Genomic DNA, 17,832 nt, shown 5'->3' with positions numbered 1-17,832 from the left:
ATCTCATATTCCATTATTTTATTTTATTTTTAGCTACTTTTGTTTTTCTAGTATTAATTTTACTCTATCATTGCTCTTGCAATTGAAAATAAATGTTGGTAGAAACTGAGAGTAAAATGATGGTTGACAGGGGCTGAGTGGTGGTGGAAATGGGGAGACGTTGGTCCAAGAGTATAAACTTCCAATTATAAGATGAATACGTTCTGAGGATCTAATGTACATCATAGGGACTATACTAAATGACACTGTATTACATACTTGAAAATTTCTAAGAGAGTAGATCTTAAATGTTCTTACCTACACACACAAAAATGTCATTATGTGAGGTAATAGATGTGTTAACTAACTTATTATGGTTATCCTCATGTTGGTTGCATGTAAGTTATACCTCAAGAAAAATGGGAAAAAAAACAAAACTAAAAAATAAAATAAAATGTAGGACAACACTAGAAAAAAAAAGAAAAAAGTAGAAATTCAAGGATAGCTGACAGGTATAATCAGTGATCTAAAAAGGGAGTTTTGACAGGTTCATTCCTTTAATATCACAGCAGTGAATTCTAATTCTTCAAAATAAAAGTCTCCTAAATCTGTCAATCAAACTGGTAGACCTGGGGCGGCGGTTGAGGTGGTGGTGTTCATCTGTGTCCTTCAATTCCTGATAAGGACAATCTTACTCCAGTGGCAATAAAGGTAGACTACTGGAATAAAGTTGTCTGCCTAGGCCCAGTAAATAAGTGACATCTTCTTAAAGAGATTGGTCAGACTCCAGGTCCAATAACCTCTGAACTTTCACACACTGATCATAGTTCACACTGATGATAACTCAGTGGGAAAAAGAAGAAAAAAAAGTCAGACATTCCTCAGGAAGGGAGACACTCAATGACATGCCCCGTCTAGTCAGTTTCAAAGGACAAGTAGGTATGTGAACTCACGTGAACGTGAAATGACACTACTCTGGCAGAAGAAACACTACGTGCAAATGCATAAGCATACGTGGAGGGGTGTGCAGATATGCAAAGATGTGATGGAGTGTCAGACTTGAGGCTAAGGACAGGATTGTTACAGGAAGAATTTGAATAGGAAAATGACATCAGATCAGGTTATGAAAAATTATTCGGGCAGCACTATGGAATCTAGAGAGGAAGGGGAGCAAGTTCAGGTGACAAATGAGGAGAGCCTGACATAAAGTACGGTGGTAGGAGGAGAGAGGAGAGGATGGATTCCAAATCTATTAGGAAGGGAGGAATTACAGGTCCTGGTGATTGAATGAATATTGGCTGCGAGTGAAAATGGAGGAGTTGAGGACGAAGGGGAGCCTGCTCGGGAGATTGGTGGCCCCTGATACTAGTCCCAACGTGAAGAATACAGAAGGAAGAGCACAATCAGCTATAATACAAATGATACCTTGAAAGAGCAAGTCATAACCTCCAAATGTATAAAAAGATATGGCTTTCAGACCTCCATCTTTGTTATATTTGAAAATACCAAAAGAATAAACAACAAAATCTTTAAAACCACCCTCACTTTCTATTTCTGAATTATGTAAGAAGGGATTTCTTTGCCCTCTTTTGCCTTCAATTCCCTCACTAGACTCAATCACCATCAACTAATTTTCATGATGGAAACTTCAGTTTTATTTTCTACCCTAACTAGTGGCAATAGTCTCACTACCATTTATTGAATAATCTACTGGTGGAAATGGCAACTTTATTTTTTTATTTATTTCTGAAATATAGCAAGAAATATTTCTGTCTTCTCTGTTTTGTTACACCGATCTACTTGTTTATTTCTATGCCAGACAGTACAATATTGATTTTAAATCAGGCTTTATAGTAAATGTTAATGTTTATTACTTTTCCAAAATTTCTGGGAATTCTTTTACATTTACTCTTCCATATGAAGTTCAACCTGATTGGAATTATATTAAATTAATCATTAATTTGAAAGAACTACTATTTATATAAGGGTAGGATTTTGCATCAAGGAACATACATATCTTTTATTTATTTATATCTTATTTTATATATTTAAATAAAATGTTTTCTTTATATACATTTGTTCACAGCTTGTAAAATTTAGTCATAGATATTATATATTAGATTGCTGTACACATGCATTTCTTTTCTGTTTAATGTTTAAACTAATTATTGCGAATAAACAAAAAGCTATTTTTGTGTGTGTGCACATCTATCTATCTATCTATCAATCAATCTACCAACTATTTTGTTAAATTTTCACATTGGTTCTAATAGGTTTTTAGTGTAGTTTCTTGGAATTTCCAAATGCAATCACAATATTCAAACAAATAACCTTTCTTTCCTTTTGTAATAAAAAATGTTATGACGTTTTAAGTTTATTTTTTATTTATTTATTTTTTTCCCCTGACCCTAACCTCTACACTACTGAATAGCAGAAATAGTAGGAAGCATTCCTGGCTTGTTTGGATCTTAAAGACAATACATTTAGTATTTTACCATTTAGCATAATGCTTGCTTTTAGTTTCTTACAAAAACAATAACATTTTGAAAGCTGCCTTATGGTTCTATATTACCATGAATTTTTTAAAAAAAATTGGTAATGGCTGCCTAATTTTACAAAATGCTCTCTTGCATCTATTGATGTAATTATATGACAACGCTCCTTTAAATGATATCTTAATTAGATGGTGAGTTATTAAGAGATAATGAATGTATGCCCTGTTTTTGTATCAGACGGGAATGCATCTATTCCCTTAATGCAGACAAGGTTTATCATCATGACAGGAAGAAGCTTCATAAGACCAATGGCATTAGTATTTCATATTACTGTGAAGGTCTGAATCTAATTTATCTAAACCACCACCAACAATAAGCATTTGCTGAGTGTTTAATATATATCTGAAGCACTGTTGAAGACTCTTTTTTTTTGCCATTATCTTAGTTACTTTTCACAATGATCGATTGAAATGGACACTTTGTTATACTCTATTTATAGATGAGAAAACTCAGGTCTTAGGGAAGTTAAGTTACTTGCTTAAGATTACACAGTAATCTTAAAGGATTCAAATCCAGTTATTAAGACTTTAGAGCCCACAGTTTTATCTACTATGTTATACCTAGCAAAAGTCAAGCAATTTATAAGAGGATCAAACATTTCATGAGCACATTAAAAAGTATGCTGTGGTCATGGAAAAGACTTCAACTTCTTTGAACACTTATCCAAGTCTAAATAATTTGTGCCATCCTTTACACAGTGCAGCTGTGAGATTTTGAACAATTTGCTCAAGTTTTGAAACACACTTTAAATTGCTTTCAAAAATCCAGTTTGGCTTTGCCAGCAACATTCTCTATATGTAAGATGAATTTTACTTGAATGAAAATAAGGGGATGGATTCTTTAGTTTCATGATGAATTGGCTGCTGTACCACTGGCTCATCTCATTCCACAAACCTATTTGTCAAATAGCGCCCAGACTATTTTGAATGGCTCCTATCAAAAGGCCATGTGAAAGAAAGCGTTTTAGACGACATGCTACCTACATCCATTCCTCTGTGCATAAAACCCCATATTAACATAATTATGGCCAGAGGACCACGTTTGCGAGCTCACTACTATAAAACCAATTCCTTACCCTCAAATTGGTTGGTATCTTTTAGTTGGATGCATTTTAATGGCATGCCATTGGCTTTCACCAGGGTTTTTATCAAAATAACAGGCAGATGAAAAGAATGTCTGTCTGCCTTTGTTAAAAAAAAAAAAAAAAAAGTCTATGACAGCCCGAGCAAACTAATAAACTACACTTAGAAGTAAAATGAAATGAATAAATAAATCCATTTTATAAAATGTTGCCTAATATTTTTAATCTAATAGGTATACAAGTAAACCAGTTTTTCTAGATATTAGGTTCCAAAGTTGCATTCTAGATATAATATGATTTATTTTGGACTAATGAGTTATTTGAAAGTATGTTTTTACATTTCCAAACAGATGGGATATCATATTATTATTATTGACTATTATTTTAATTACATTGTTATCAATAAATGTGTTTAGTATGATCCAAGAACTTTAATAACCATTTCTTTATAGCCAAGCACTAAATATTCTTTGGATGCTTAGGAAAAACATGTGATTCCTTAATTGTTTGGATATTTCAATTATGTCACGTAAATCTTCTATATCCTTTTCTTTATATTTTTTCCAATTCTGAGAGAGATGTGTTAAAAATCTCTGAATATAGCATTGGTCTTCATATGTAACTTACAGTTTACAAAAATACAGAAAATAAAGAAACAGTTTAAATGATATCACAAGAAATAGATAAAAAATAAATATTAGGACCGTTGAAACTAGAAGACAAAAAGCCCAGTCTTTTCAATAAATCAGAGTAGAAAAAAAGAGATTGTGATAGATAAAGAGATTTAAGGATATAAAACTGTATGTTTTGTGTGGATTCTAGTTTGTACAAATGATCTATAAATAAAGTCTTTTGGGTTCATTGAAGAAATTTGAATATGTTCAGGATGCTATGTAAAATCATAATCTGCAAAAATGAAAAGGAAAATAATTTAAAAAGAAGTTTGGAGAAGAATATATATTATAGATTCTCATTTTAGTTATATTAATATATAATTTCTTCATTACAATATGTGAGTATTTATAGAAAATGCTGGTTATTTTACATTTAATGACAGTTATACACAATGACAATTGTATTGAACCTTTATATATATATATATATATATATATATATATATATATATATATATATATATATATATATATGTGTGTGTGTGTATAAAGAAAGAAATTAAAGGATATGTATTAGGGTGTTAAGAGTGATAATCTGATATGATTTTGTTGGTTTGTTGTCCATATTTTCTACCTATAATAGTATATATTTACTGCTTCTGTAATGATAAAAGTGTATTCAAATATTATGGTGGGTTTGTAAATTTGTCCATGAAGATCTCTGCCTAATTTTCATTTAACATTTTTTCCTTTGTCTTAGAAGTATACAGTGTAATTTTGTTTTTCACAAGATCTGGAAGTCTCTCAAAAAAGAGAGGTAAATTCAGTTTTGTTTAATGTTAGAATTTTTCTCATCTAGAAGTATTTTTCATTTTACTTTATTACTTTATTTTCTGTACTTAGCTATATAAAGTTATATTTATTTTTATTTCTCCAATGATTTAGAAAATACATATCTTCTTTTTAAAAATGTGTTTTTGAAAAGCAATTCTTGGCTGGACATGCAACTTTACATGGTGTTTGTCTTCCATAAAATCACAGAAAATTTTGGTCTTTAGATTATTTTGTACATATCTAGTAGGTAAGTCCATCATCATAGAACATACTGTTTATCTCTTTATGGCTCAAATTCAACTTTCATTAATTGTTCAGAGAGCAAAATTCCAGATTTTTGAGCCTCTCGTTTCTGTAATTTTTCCTTTTCTTCACTTACTTTTTAAAGGTCAAGCTTAGTGTTCATTGTTTAGCCTCAAAACGATGCTAATGTGACACTAAAACACAAACTGACTTGTTTACCTTATTTTATGCAATCTTTTATTCTGGTATAAGTATACTCATCTTTGCCAATGACTGAAACGATACCAAAAAAAAATTAAAAATTCTGGCAAAGGAATTAATTTCTTATTGCTCCCATACTAGTGACTTGAAACAACCCACGTTTATTATGTTATTCTGGAATTCAGAACTCCGTACCAGTCTCAGTGAGCTAAAATCAAGGTGTCAGGCCACATTCTATTTTGAGGCTTTAGGGATGATGTCTTTTCCTGCCTTTTCCAGCTTCCTTTAGAGACTGCCCATCTTCCTTGGCTCATGGCTCCACATCATTCCAATCTCTGATATTCTGGTAACATCTCTTTCTGTTACTCTGATCTTTCTGCCTCCCTCTTATAAGAAGCCTTATAAGTGCATAGGGTCTGCCTGCAAAATACAGAATAATCCCGTATCTCATAATCCCCAACTTAATCACATCTGTAAAATTTATTTTGCCACGCAAAGTAGCATATTAAAGGATATGAGCATTTTGGGGGACATTATTCAACATGATACAACTCATACAATATTTTCCTTTCCCTTACTCCCTCCCTTAGTCAACAACTTATTTTTCTCATTCTTCTGCGCAGAGGTTTTCTACTTTTCAGACTCTATTTTTTGAATAAGTATGGCAATTTTACTATGTACTGTTCCATCTTTCTGGGTGGTCTCATCATCTTGAATCTTATCATTACTTCGAAAATAAACTTTATGTGTTCCTTCTCAAAGACATGGTTCTCAATGAATATCATATATTGTGCAAGCTACAAAACACAGGGGTTTCTTGGTGGTTCACTTCCTACATGAAATGAATCTGCAATACTCCCATTTCATTCAACCATTACTTGATCAGGCTAATAGGGCTAATTATCTATTTCTTGGAGACAGGAAATTAGAGACTGCTCCTAAGTTCACAGTTTTTGCTACAGCACATTTGCATTTTCAGGATTCCTGCATTGCTAATTTTTGATAGCTACGCTCCTCCATTTTAAGGTAGACGTTTAATTCTAAATTAGATCATTATTAGGTACAGCAGTTTTCACCTGTTCATGTCAAAATTAGGACAAAATAAAACGGCAGCAGGACCCAATCCCCCAGCTCAATTTCCTGGAGGATAACTTGCTCAACTTCATTACAAATTCTCTCATATCCTTGTGCAAGGTAGTTACATAAGAACTTGGGGGAATTCTCTTAATCTTTAAAACTTAATCTTTAAAAACTGAAGTTTTGAGGCACAGAATGAATATTTTAAAACTTCCCAGCTGTTACTAATAGCAAACATGCTTTAAGGGAACCCTGAAAAAACAATGAAATTTGTTCTATAATTACTTTAACAAAACATCCTAATTAAAAGGGCAATCCATAAGGAATTAGAGTATTTCTCTAAATTACTGTTGCTCTTCACACTGCCACAGCCAAGCCGAGAATGGAAGAGGAACTACAGAAACCACAGAAGGAGAGGGGATTGTTCTCTACCTCGGCACAGACCACAGGACCTCTGTTTAGCTGGCTTGCAGGGCTCAGAGATACTATCTGAGGAGTAGATCACTATCTTGGAGTTCACCAGGACACTGAAAGCAAGAAGGGAAAGTTATGCAACAGGAAGCGCCTGGCTAACATTCCAGTTCCCTCCAAATGCAAATGTCTTTGGCTAAGACGAGGAATGCCTTCCATTTCCGCTGGTTTTCAAAATGACTGCCTCTAGCTGAATAATATTGTATGTCAACTATAATTATATATATATATATATATATATATATATATATATATATATATATATAACAGTCATGGGATATGGAGTACAGCATAGGGAATAGAATCAATGGAATTGTAATAGATATATATGATGTCAGAGGGGCAATTGATTGGGGGAGGAAGGTTATCACTTTCTGAGGGGTGAAATGTCTAACTATGACATTGTTTTGTAAACCTGAAACTAATAAAAAAAAAAAAAGAAAGAAAGAAAGAAAGAAAAAGAAATAGACCTCTATTCCTATTTAAATGGGGAGAGTTTTCCACATTATTTTGTTTACATACAATAAAATTTGTCAATTAAGAAAATAATAATTGCTTCTTCCATATACACAATTTCAGACAAATCAAGCAATTCTATATCAAAAGTTCTGACTTTGGAATGTTTAGAATTCAAAGCTTTCTAACATGAACCATGAAAGTTTGGAAGAAGCCATTTATATCTTATTTTATGATTTAAACAATTACGTGAATGAGATGAATATTTAAAGAAAATTTCCTTAGCTTAAAATACAAATAAATAAATAAATAAATCTATGTGTGTGTGTGTGTGTGTGTCTGTGTGTGTTTGTATGTGTTTACTCTGTCTCTCAGAGAGAGAGAGAGAGAGAGAGAGAATCATGAAGCTGAGTATCCTTTTGGAGCAACTAGTGACCACTTCCTAGGTTGTCTATTTTTGCAAATATTAAATCCTATAAAGAGTTACATTTTAAAATATTTGAATAATGCAGTCAAAATTAAAAAAAAAAAAAGAAGGGAGGAAGAGAAACTGAAATCAGTTTAGGGGAGTATATCAGAGCAGAGATCACACACAAGTTAATAAACTGAGAAGGCGTTAGGTCCAAATGTGTTTGGTCCTATTAATTTCTTACAACAAGTACAACACTGCTTTACAAAGCAAGAGAAACACATCTCTTCCACACTCATATAGTTAAATGCTCTGAATTGGCTATTAGTTTTGACTACGATTTAAACGTGAACAATCTCTCTCCCTCTTTTTTTTTCAGATAGTATAATTATATACAGAAATGCCATGTAAAAATCTAAAGTCATGATCTTATTATTTTCACCATTCAGGGCATCTTAATATGGCAATCAAAGATTGCTTATAATTGGTTTAAAGAGGAAGCCTTGAGTGTACCAGGTCTGAAACTGGAGGACCACAAGTGCTACAGTGCAGAGGTCTCAAGGAGGAAGTGTTTGAATTGATTCCACTAATAATTACAGCACACCTATTGTAAGCATTAGTTGCTGAGGGGATGTCAGACTCTCTGTATCATGCCTCACATACTCTGGGCTCATCTTTTACCGCAGCCATTACTGGGCAACCAGCCTCACAAAGTTGTAACTGGATAGCAGTTGCTTCAGCTCCATCACGTATCTCTTTTTTGACCAAGGGTTTCTGGAAACCATTCTTGGGAGGCCTGTTGGAACTCATGCACGTGCCACCTGGAAGTGCAAAAGAGTCAGTACCCCATGGGCCAACGCTTGACTGGTGAGGGATGGGAGCTGGAGATAAAATGTGTCATCCTTATGTCCTTTGATGGGCGATTCTGAGCCATGCTCCAGTCATCTTCAAAGGTCCCGATGGGATTGAGCTCCAGTGAACCACACAGTAACCAGCCCATTTATACACCTTCATGTTGGTTTTCTCACCTCCTGTGCTTCTCTCTCCCCCAGTTCACTCCTGCTCCTGGGATCCATTGCAAATAACCTACTGCACATAAGCTGCTGGCACAGACCCTGCTTTTCTTTTTAAATTAAATTTATTGGGGTGACAATGGTTAGTAAAATTACATAGGTTTCAAGTATACAATCCTATAATACATCATCTATATATCACATTGTGTATTCACCACCCAGAGTCAGTTCTCTTTCCATCTAAAGGTGAACAATCTCAAATCATAATCCATAAAAGCATTATGTGCAAGTATCAATATCACTAACATTCTTGTATTAATTTTTTATTTACTGTTTTAGATCATTAATGTATATATTACGGGCAAGGACAGAATTATCTAAGGAATTACAATCCCAGTGAAGAAGTGGAAGAATGAGAAACGAGGCAATATTTGAAATGTGTTAAGATAATTGATTGTTAAATGGGTAACATTTGGATGAGTGAGGATGCATTTTCAACTAATAGTGGCAGAAATAATTTTCCTAAAGGCATTCGTATGCACTATGCTGTCTCATACACCTTCCCTGTAAACCTAGTCAACCCCCTTCTCCTGAAGTTTCTAGTTCCAGTACTATTTGTTTTCATGAAGTCTTTTCAATCAGTGCAGACATTATCTGTTTATGCCTCAAGAGAGCTGGCTGTTCCTATCTCTTTCACATCTATACTCCCCATCACTCGTCACACTACAGATTCTTAATTATATTTCATAATAACTGCATCAATACTCACATAAGGAAAAAGTAAGGAGGAATGCTGCATGCAAAAGAGGGACATTATTCAGCCAAGAGCATGGAAAAGTTCAAACAAATCCAATTAACCAGCATTTATTAAGACTGTACTCATGAGCATGACATAGGGAGTCTTAATTAAAATGGATGCATGAATTGGATTATATTAAGATTACATGGATATGAAAAGCATGCAATTAAATAGAAGTTCTGTGCCATCCCAGGAGCTGTGATTTTACATTTTGTTTTCACTTAGACTGTGAGTCATTCGGAGTGAGGAGAAAGATCACATAAGTCAAGTGGAGAGCCCCATTCATCTTGGATATTTTATAGGACCTTCATCACCTCTGCTCCATTTATTTTCACTCCTTCCAGTAAGAGATACAGTCCCTTAGGTTTGGGTAAATTATATGACCTCATTTCTTAGAAACTTTTGCCTTGAATCACTGTCTCTTATTGTCACTGGATCAGTTCTAGAGCATTAGTTGAGGGTTTTTCTCTGATGACCTGGAATGGACATTGACTCACAAGACCTGGTCTTGAGTTTCAGCTCCACAGTTACTAACTGAGTGACTTGATCGAGTTAGTTAAATTTTCTTAGCTTAAGTTACACTTCTTTTAAAGTAAGGGTAGATGAGAGAATAAAGGACAAATATATAAACTCTAAAAATTATTTCTCAAATAAAATAGAAAAAAATAAGGTATTTATATAGTTTAGCCTAACTGCCCTTTTACTCTTAAAATAAGGCCAATGACATTAGGCCCTTACGACATTAGGCCGAGCTATCCTGGATTCTTTGCCTCAGTTCAGCCACTAACTAGGCTCTTTATTTTCCTTCTGCCTAGATGGCTCTTGTCTGACTTATTCACACAGCTACCTTCCTCACTGCCTTAAAGTCTGTGCTTATATTTTATCTAACCAAAGAGATCTTCTCCCTCCCCCATATAAAACAGTACTCCCGAATCACTTGCCATTCCCTCTATCATGCTTTATTTTTCTTTAGAGCATTTATCACTATCTATCTCTATCTCAACAAAATGTATACTCCTTGAGAGTACAGAGTTTATTTATTGCTTTATACTAGTAACTAAAATAATGCCTGTTATATATAGATGTGGAAGAAGAGACACGTGTTAGATAAATAAATACATACATTAATGTTTCCTAACCTATTAGTGAAAGGTATAGAAACCATGAAGTGCGACTATAGCTCCATAACTTCTCAATTTATATTACCTAAGACAAGTTAAATAACATCTAATCTTTAAGTTACTTTTCCATAAAATCTTATATTACCTCTAGGGGTGTCCTATGTGAATTTTATATGAATCTCAATATCTCATCCACAAATGTCTGACAACTATCAATGGAGCAAATAAGGCAGATTATCCTTTATATAAAAATAAAGTGTCAAGTATTAATGACCATAACATAAACAAGTCAAAAATACAAACTGCTGTTTTGCAGAAGCATTGTAAAACAGTAAGAGAGGCTATGCAAAGTAATAACATTTCATGATTATTATCAGATATTATGGCAGTTTCTGTGAAGAAAATGTTTAAGGTCAATTATTCAAAATCAAATAAATAGAAAATAGATCATTTCAAATTACCTTGAAAGAAGTAACTTATTATGAGAACTGTAAATAATGCATCATTTATATTTATATGGAATTGTTGAAGACTCTATATGCATTAAGCGTTTTTGGTTTTCTTTTGCATCTAAAGATATAGGAGGAATAAATATCCCCAATGTTGCAGTTCATTAACTTTTTTTAAGGGAGCCTTTGAAGCTGAAGTAACAAAGAAGAAATCAGAGTGATAGTGAGTGGGGAAAGGTCTTACCATCTAGATCATTCTCTGGGGTCTCTGCTGTGTACCAGTTGGAAGGTGGTCCAGTGCCATTGACCGTCATGGCTGACACTTGAAAGCTGTACTGACTTCCTTTCTCCAGTCCTATAAAATAATTTTCCACAGAGAAAAATAAATTACTAAATAATAAGTATTTCTAGCTAGGTTTCAAAAGTTTTAGTCAAATTTTAACAATAGTAGCATGCTTTATGCTGTTTGAATTGGTGTGGTGATTATTGTTATTTTGGCCAAAAGGGCAGAAATATTACAGCCAAGAAGTCAAATTATCTTTCATATATTCTCATTTATTTTTTTCCAGTTTGTAAAAATGTATCCCTGAAAATAGCTTCGGGGCAGATGCAGAATATAAAATATGAACGATGAAGAAATAATAAAAAAATAGCAAGGATCATTTTTCCTCACAGTCCAGAAGAGGCCTGCCTATAAATCAAGAACAGTCAATCTGAAAATTTATGTCTTCATCGCCCATTCAAGGTCAGTGATTATGTTTTCTTTGGGCCAAGAAAGAAGACTCCAAAGCTATTGCATTTCAGCAGAAAATACTAGGGCTTTCATCTCTCAAAGCCGTCACAGGTATGCTTTGTTTTGCATTGCTTCCATAGTAGAGCATGACAAAAGTCTACTCTATGATAATTTGGGCATATAATATTGTACACTGTGATGACATTAGGACTTATTTTTGAGTACACAGAGAGTACAGGTAGACGAGAGAGGCCCCGTAGACCATTAGTGTAATATGTACAAATTTTTTATGTAAATAAGTTTCCTTTTAGCGAAATTCCATAGTAGCTTCTTAACATGACAAATTATTGTAAAACAAGTGACATCTGTCAAAAGATCACGTGACTTTTCTGAGCTGTAGAGGACTCGGCATACATTGACAAGTCCTTAAATCTCAAGGCATTGCACAACCCTGATAAAGACAAAAACATAATCCCACTTTGCTTTTTTCATTAATTTGAAATCCCACAAACATTTGGTGCCAAGAAAATAACACACTGGAAAAATAATGCTTATATCACATACAACATTACATTACATATTTGTAGATTTTTGCATAGGAAGATGAGCAAATCTTGGTGTTAAGTGGAATTATAACTTACTACTAAGAGGAGATGGTGTTTTAAATGATGGTTAGAATGGACTTCTTAATGTCAAGAAGCAGTTTCCTCCACTAAATAGTACTATTAGAGAAGATGACTTGATTAACTCACCTACATAAAGTATCTATAACACAAAACGCTGTCCTCTTAAGAGGCTTCTAATTTTATAAAATGGACCAAAGCTCCATGAAGACATGGATTGAGAATGGTGTTGGTGTATTGTTTTTGTTAAAACTGGTGTTTTATTTTTTTATTTTATTAAATTTGTTGGGGTGACATTGGCTGATAAAATTATGTAGGTTTCAAGGGTACAATTCTATAATACATTGTCTGGATATTGTGTTGTGTGTTCACCACTCAAAATAAAATTTCCTTCTGTCACCATATATTTGACCCCCTTTACCTTTTTCTACCTACCCGTCTCCCCTTTCCCTTTGGTAACCACTAAACTATTTTCTATGTCTATGAGTTTTTGTTTGTTTGTCTTCCTTATTTGTTTCTTACTTTCAGTTTTATATCCCACATATGAGTGAAATCATATGGTTCTCAACTTTTTCTGTCCGACTTATTTTGCTTAAGATGATATTCTCAAGAGGCATCCATGTTGTTCAAATGGCAGTATTTCATTTTTTCTAATGGTTAAGTAGTATTCCATTGTATATATGTACCACATCTTCTTTATCCAATCATCCGTGGAAGGACACTGGTTGTTTCCATGTCTTGGCCACCATGAATAACTCTATTCTTAAATTTTTGAGGAACCTCCATACTGTTTTCCATAGTGGCTGTACCAATTTACATTCACACCAGCAGTGTATAGGGGTTCTTTTTCTCCACAACCTCTCCAACACTTGTTATTACTTGTCTTGTTGATAATCGCCATTCTAACAGGTGTGAGGTGGTATCTCATTGTGGTTTTGATTTGCATTTCCTGAATAGCTAGTGAGGTTGAGCATCTTTTCATATATCTGTTGACCATTTGTCTGTCTTTTTGGGAGAAGTGTCTATTCAGTTTAAGGTAGAGTTAATTTGTTCTCTTACTTAAGAAAATAAATGTTACCCTGGTAGAAAGAGGGGGTATCTTCAAGAGCAACCATCACAGTGAATCAGCAATATTTGGGGGCCCACCCTGAATGGCTGATATCAAAAGATCTTTCAACATTGCATTGATTGATTGACTGATTTGTTCATTCATTCATAGGAGGTGGGTTAGAGGAAAGCCATTTGTAATCAAAAGCTGTTTTGTGTATGTATTTCTAAAAGTTGTTATTTGGGATGTTTCCTAAGTTGGACTAGTGAAAATATTGAATAGTATTTTTTTAAATCAACTGGTACAAAAGCATTGATTGAATCCTTTTTAGAGTTATTCAGATTCTATAGCTGCAAAGGTAGTCTTCACTTTTTATTATGTAACATATATCTCTTTCTATCCCTGCATTATCCCCTTATCCTTTTATATAATCTCACAACCACACATTTATTGCCTAAAGTCAACAAGTCAATAACCCATTAACCACAGTATAAAAGTTAAGAATATAGGTTTTCAATTCTGGCAGGATTAGATTTGAAGTTCCAAAACTTATTAGTTCTGTGACTTTGAAAAACTTGCTAGCCCTCTCTCTTTGCTTGTTTTCTCATCAATACAATGCAAATACGTAAATTGAAATATCTAGTTATAAAGATACATTTGAAAATACATATAAAGCTTTTTTTATCATGGAGATGTTTTTCAGCTTTATTGAGGTATATTTAATATACAAAATTTGCACATATTTAATGTATACATTTTGGTGACTTTAGATATATGTAAACGTATGATACCACCACCAAAACCAAAGTAATCAACGGATCCATCACATCCAAAAAACTCTTTTGTCCTGTTGCTTTCCTTTTTGATAGTAAGAACACTTAGCATGAAATACCTTTTAACAGGTTTTTAAATGCACAATACAGCACTGTTTACTATAGGGACTGTGTGCCATAACAGATCTCTACAACTTAACTCATCTTGTGTAACAGTCACTTTATACCCATTAAGTAACCCCCCATTTCTCCTCTCCCTCTCCCCTGGCAACCACTATCCTATACTCTGCTTCTATGAGTGTGACTAGTTTAGATACCTCATGTAAGTGGAATCCTGCAGTATTTGTCCTTCTGTGACCAACTTATTTCACTAAGAATAATGTCCTCCAGGTCTATCCAGCTTGCCACAAATGGCAGGATTTCCTTCTTCTTAAAGGATGAATGATATTCCATTGTATGTTTAGACCACATTTTTAAAATCCGTTTGTCTGTCAAAGGACATATGGGTTAATTCTGTAGCTTGGCTATTGTGAATAATGCTGCAATAAACGTGGGAGTGCAGACATCCTTTTGAGATCCTGGTTTCAATTCTTTTGGATATAAACGCAGAAGTGGGATTGCTGGGTCATTAGTAGTTCTCTTTTTAATATTTTGAGGAATCTCTAAACTGTTTTCAGCGTAGCAGTGGTTATCAAAGTTGATGTGGGTAGTATTAGTGTTGTAAATGTTAAAATTACTTTTAATATCGATGAACTTTTACAGATTCATATAACAGCCAGAATCATTTACAATAAAACAAACTAAAGACAATAACATTGGGTAGTACAAAGAACGCATAAGTAGGAGTCAGAATACCTGTGATTTAGTTGGGATCGTCCCTTTAACTAGTGGTCCTGCTTGGTTTAGTTCTGTTTTAACCCACAGTTCAGTCTCAGAGTGTGTGTGTGTGTGTGTGTGTGTGTGTGTGTGTGTGTGTGTGAGCTGCTTCTAAGTATAATTTAACTCTAAAGAAAGTATGGTGTAGGCAGCAATGCTTTTCTTAGCTGTAAAAAAATTTTATTGTTCAAAGCAGATTGTCGTCTGTCTGTTTCTATCCCCAGAACTAAGTGCCTTCAAGCTCTGTAATTCTTCTATTTTTATTTCTAATATCTTAGAACTTATGGCAAGAGACAGTGCACTATTCAAACAATATAATTTCCCTGATGTTAACCTTGTTATAAAATTGCTATGCTATTGTTTCAATTTTTCAGTCCATAAAATACCAGTGTGTGTTTATTATTATGCTTATTCTATATTGGCCATGAAACACAAGAAAACTCCTAAATTCAATTCTAAACAACCTTCTATGAAGAGCACTTAAAAATTAAAAACAACACTTTAAAATTTAGTTGACATGGGTTCCCACAATATAACTGATAACAATGATTTAAAATCCTTGTTCTAACTCAGAATTACTCTGTTATTGCAGATGTCTCATTATCCTAGCAAAACACACACAACAACAAACACCTGTCTAACAGATAGAGGACCGTAAAAAAAAAAAAAAGAAAAAAAAAAATGTTCTCTATACCTCAGTATTTATATCATTCAAATGAAGCATTTTGGCATTTCCAATTATTTTTTTAATTAAAGTTTATTGGGGTGACAATGGTTAGTAAAGTTACATAGGTTTCAGGTGTACAATTCTGTATTATACCCGTCTATATATCACATTGTTTGTCCACCATCCAGAGCGAGCTGGCATTTCTAATTTTCGAAAAGCCAAACCAATATATCCACGTGTCTCACAGGTATTGAAAACATAGGGTTAAATCCTGTACATTTTAAAGTACTGCAGATTCATGAACAAAATCAATTATAATACTTCTACTTACTAGAATGTGCATAAGTTACTATTTCCTGGTGACAAGTCCAAACCACAGTCAATCAACTTGTGTGTGGTACTTCCTGATTTCTCCATGCTGTGTAGCATTGAAGACATTCCCACAACATTTAGAAATGCAACAGAGGTTACTGAAGCCAGGTCACAGAGTAGGGGAGAGGAAAGTAGAAGTTTTGCAAAACTAGTTTTCAATGTTTTAAGGGTAAGAGGCTATCCTCTGGCTCTTTTTATTTATTCAGTTCAAATTAAAAATGGAGTGTATGCGACTTCTTGCAATAAATATCAGGTACAGTTGCAAATACAACTGCTCAGATTATGTTTGCATTCCCAAATGTATTTTGTAAGTATTGAAAAGGCTTTAAATTTGGAGTTCAGATTCCTACAAATGTGTGAAGATGGGAATAAGCTATTCCAATAACAAGCTAATTAATTCATCACATTTCTTTTTTTTTTTTTTTTTTGCTTTTGGCTGGAATATTAAACCAGAGTGGTGATGGATTATCTCATGCTAATTAGAAGTTCTAATTGTCACACAGAGTTTAGAAGAATAAAAATGTAGGACTGAAGTATTTATTTTTGAATAAACTTTATTAGAGTTTATAATTCAAAATGATTGTCCTTGAGAAGAAAGCAATGAGAGGAGACTGTGGTGAGTTGAACAGTGTACCTTCAAAACTCATATATACTTGGAACATCAGAATGTGACCTTACTCAGAAATAGGGTCTTTGCAGATATAATAAGTTCAACATCTCGAGCTGAAATCATCCTGGATTTATGGTCTGGTCTATCACCAATGTCGATGTCCTTATGAGAGGACAGGACACAGAGACACCCAGAGAAAGGTGATGCAAAGATGGAGGCAAAGATCTGATTGATTCATCTACAAGACAAGGAATGTCAAAGATTGCCAGCAACCACCAGCGATCAGGAGACAGACATGGGATGGGTTCTCTTTCATAGTCTTCAGAAAGAATCGACTCTGCTGACACACTAATTTTGGACTTCAGAATTCCCGAACTGAAACAACACATTTCTGTTGCTTATACGTGCTGATTGATGAGGATAGAATTCCATGTTTGCACATTCTCTAGAAGCTCTGGCTACCTAAGGAGCTGTCTAGAGGTACAAAATCCATCTTGTCAGTGGATTTTGACTAATGATAGACAAGAAACTGCTCACACTTCCTATCCAGTCATTGACTTTGAGACAGAGTAGTTCACACCCTCAGGAGATACCATATGAGGCCTTGCCAGTTCTGTGTTTGTTCCAAACTTATGGCCGGCTCAATAATATGCCATCATTATTTGATTTCTCTTCTTCCCTGAATCATTTCCCTTGTTCCCTCACTCTTATTTTCCTGGGCTTGCACCCCCAAACACATTACTTTGAAAGCCTGCCTCAGTCTCTGTTCTCTAGGCAACTGGACTGGCACGTATTGTGTTCTAATATTTATACAAAATATACCATCAT

At 34.0% G+C, this 17,832-nt stretch overlaps 1 protein-coding gene across 3 annotated transcripts in view; it reads right to left on the bottom strand.

Moving 5' to 3' along the window:
* DCC (DCC netrin 1 receptor) overlaps window positions 1–17,832 on the bottom strand; it is a 1,044,138-nt gene that overhangs the window by 169,819 nt on the left and 856,487 nt on the right. For all 3 annotated transcript variants that reach the window (XM_019721869.3, XM_074339961.2, XM_074339962.2), the window contains exon 14: window positions 11,547–11,657. In XM_019721869.3, the coding sequence (XP_019577428.3) occupies window positions 11,547–11,657 (111 nt within the window). The remainder of the gene's footprint in view (window positions 1–11,546; window positions 11,658–17,832) is intronic.

The sequence above is a fragment of the Rhinolophus sinicus genome, chromosome 4 (assembly GCF_057876585.1).
Source record: "Rhinolophus sinicus isolate RSI-liver-muscle chromosome 4, RSI-T2T, whole genome shotgun sequence".
Lineage (NCBI taxonomy): Eukaryota > Metazoa > Chordata > Mammalia > Chiroptera > Rhinolophidae > Rhinolophus > Rhinolophus sinicus.
This window is presented reverse-complemented; position numbering and strand designations above follow the sequence as displayed.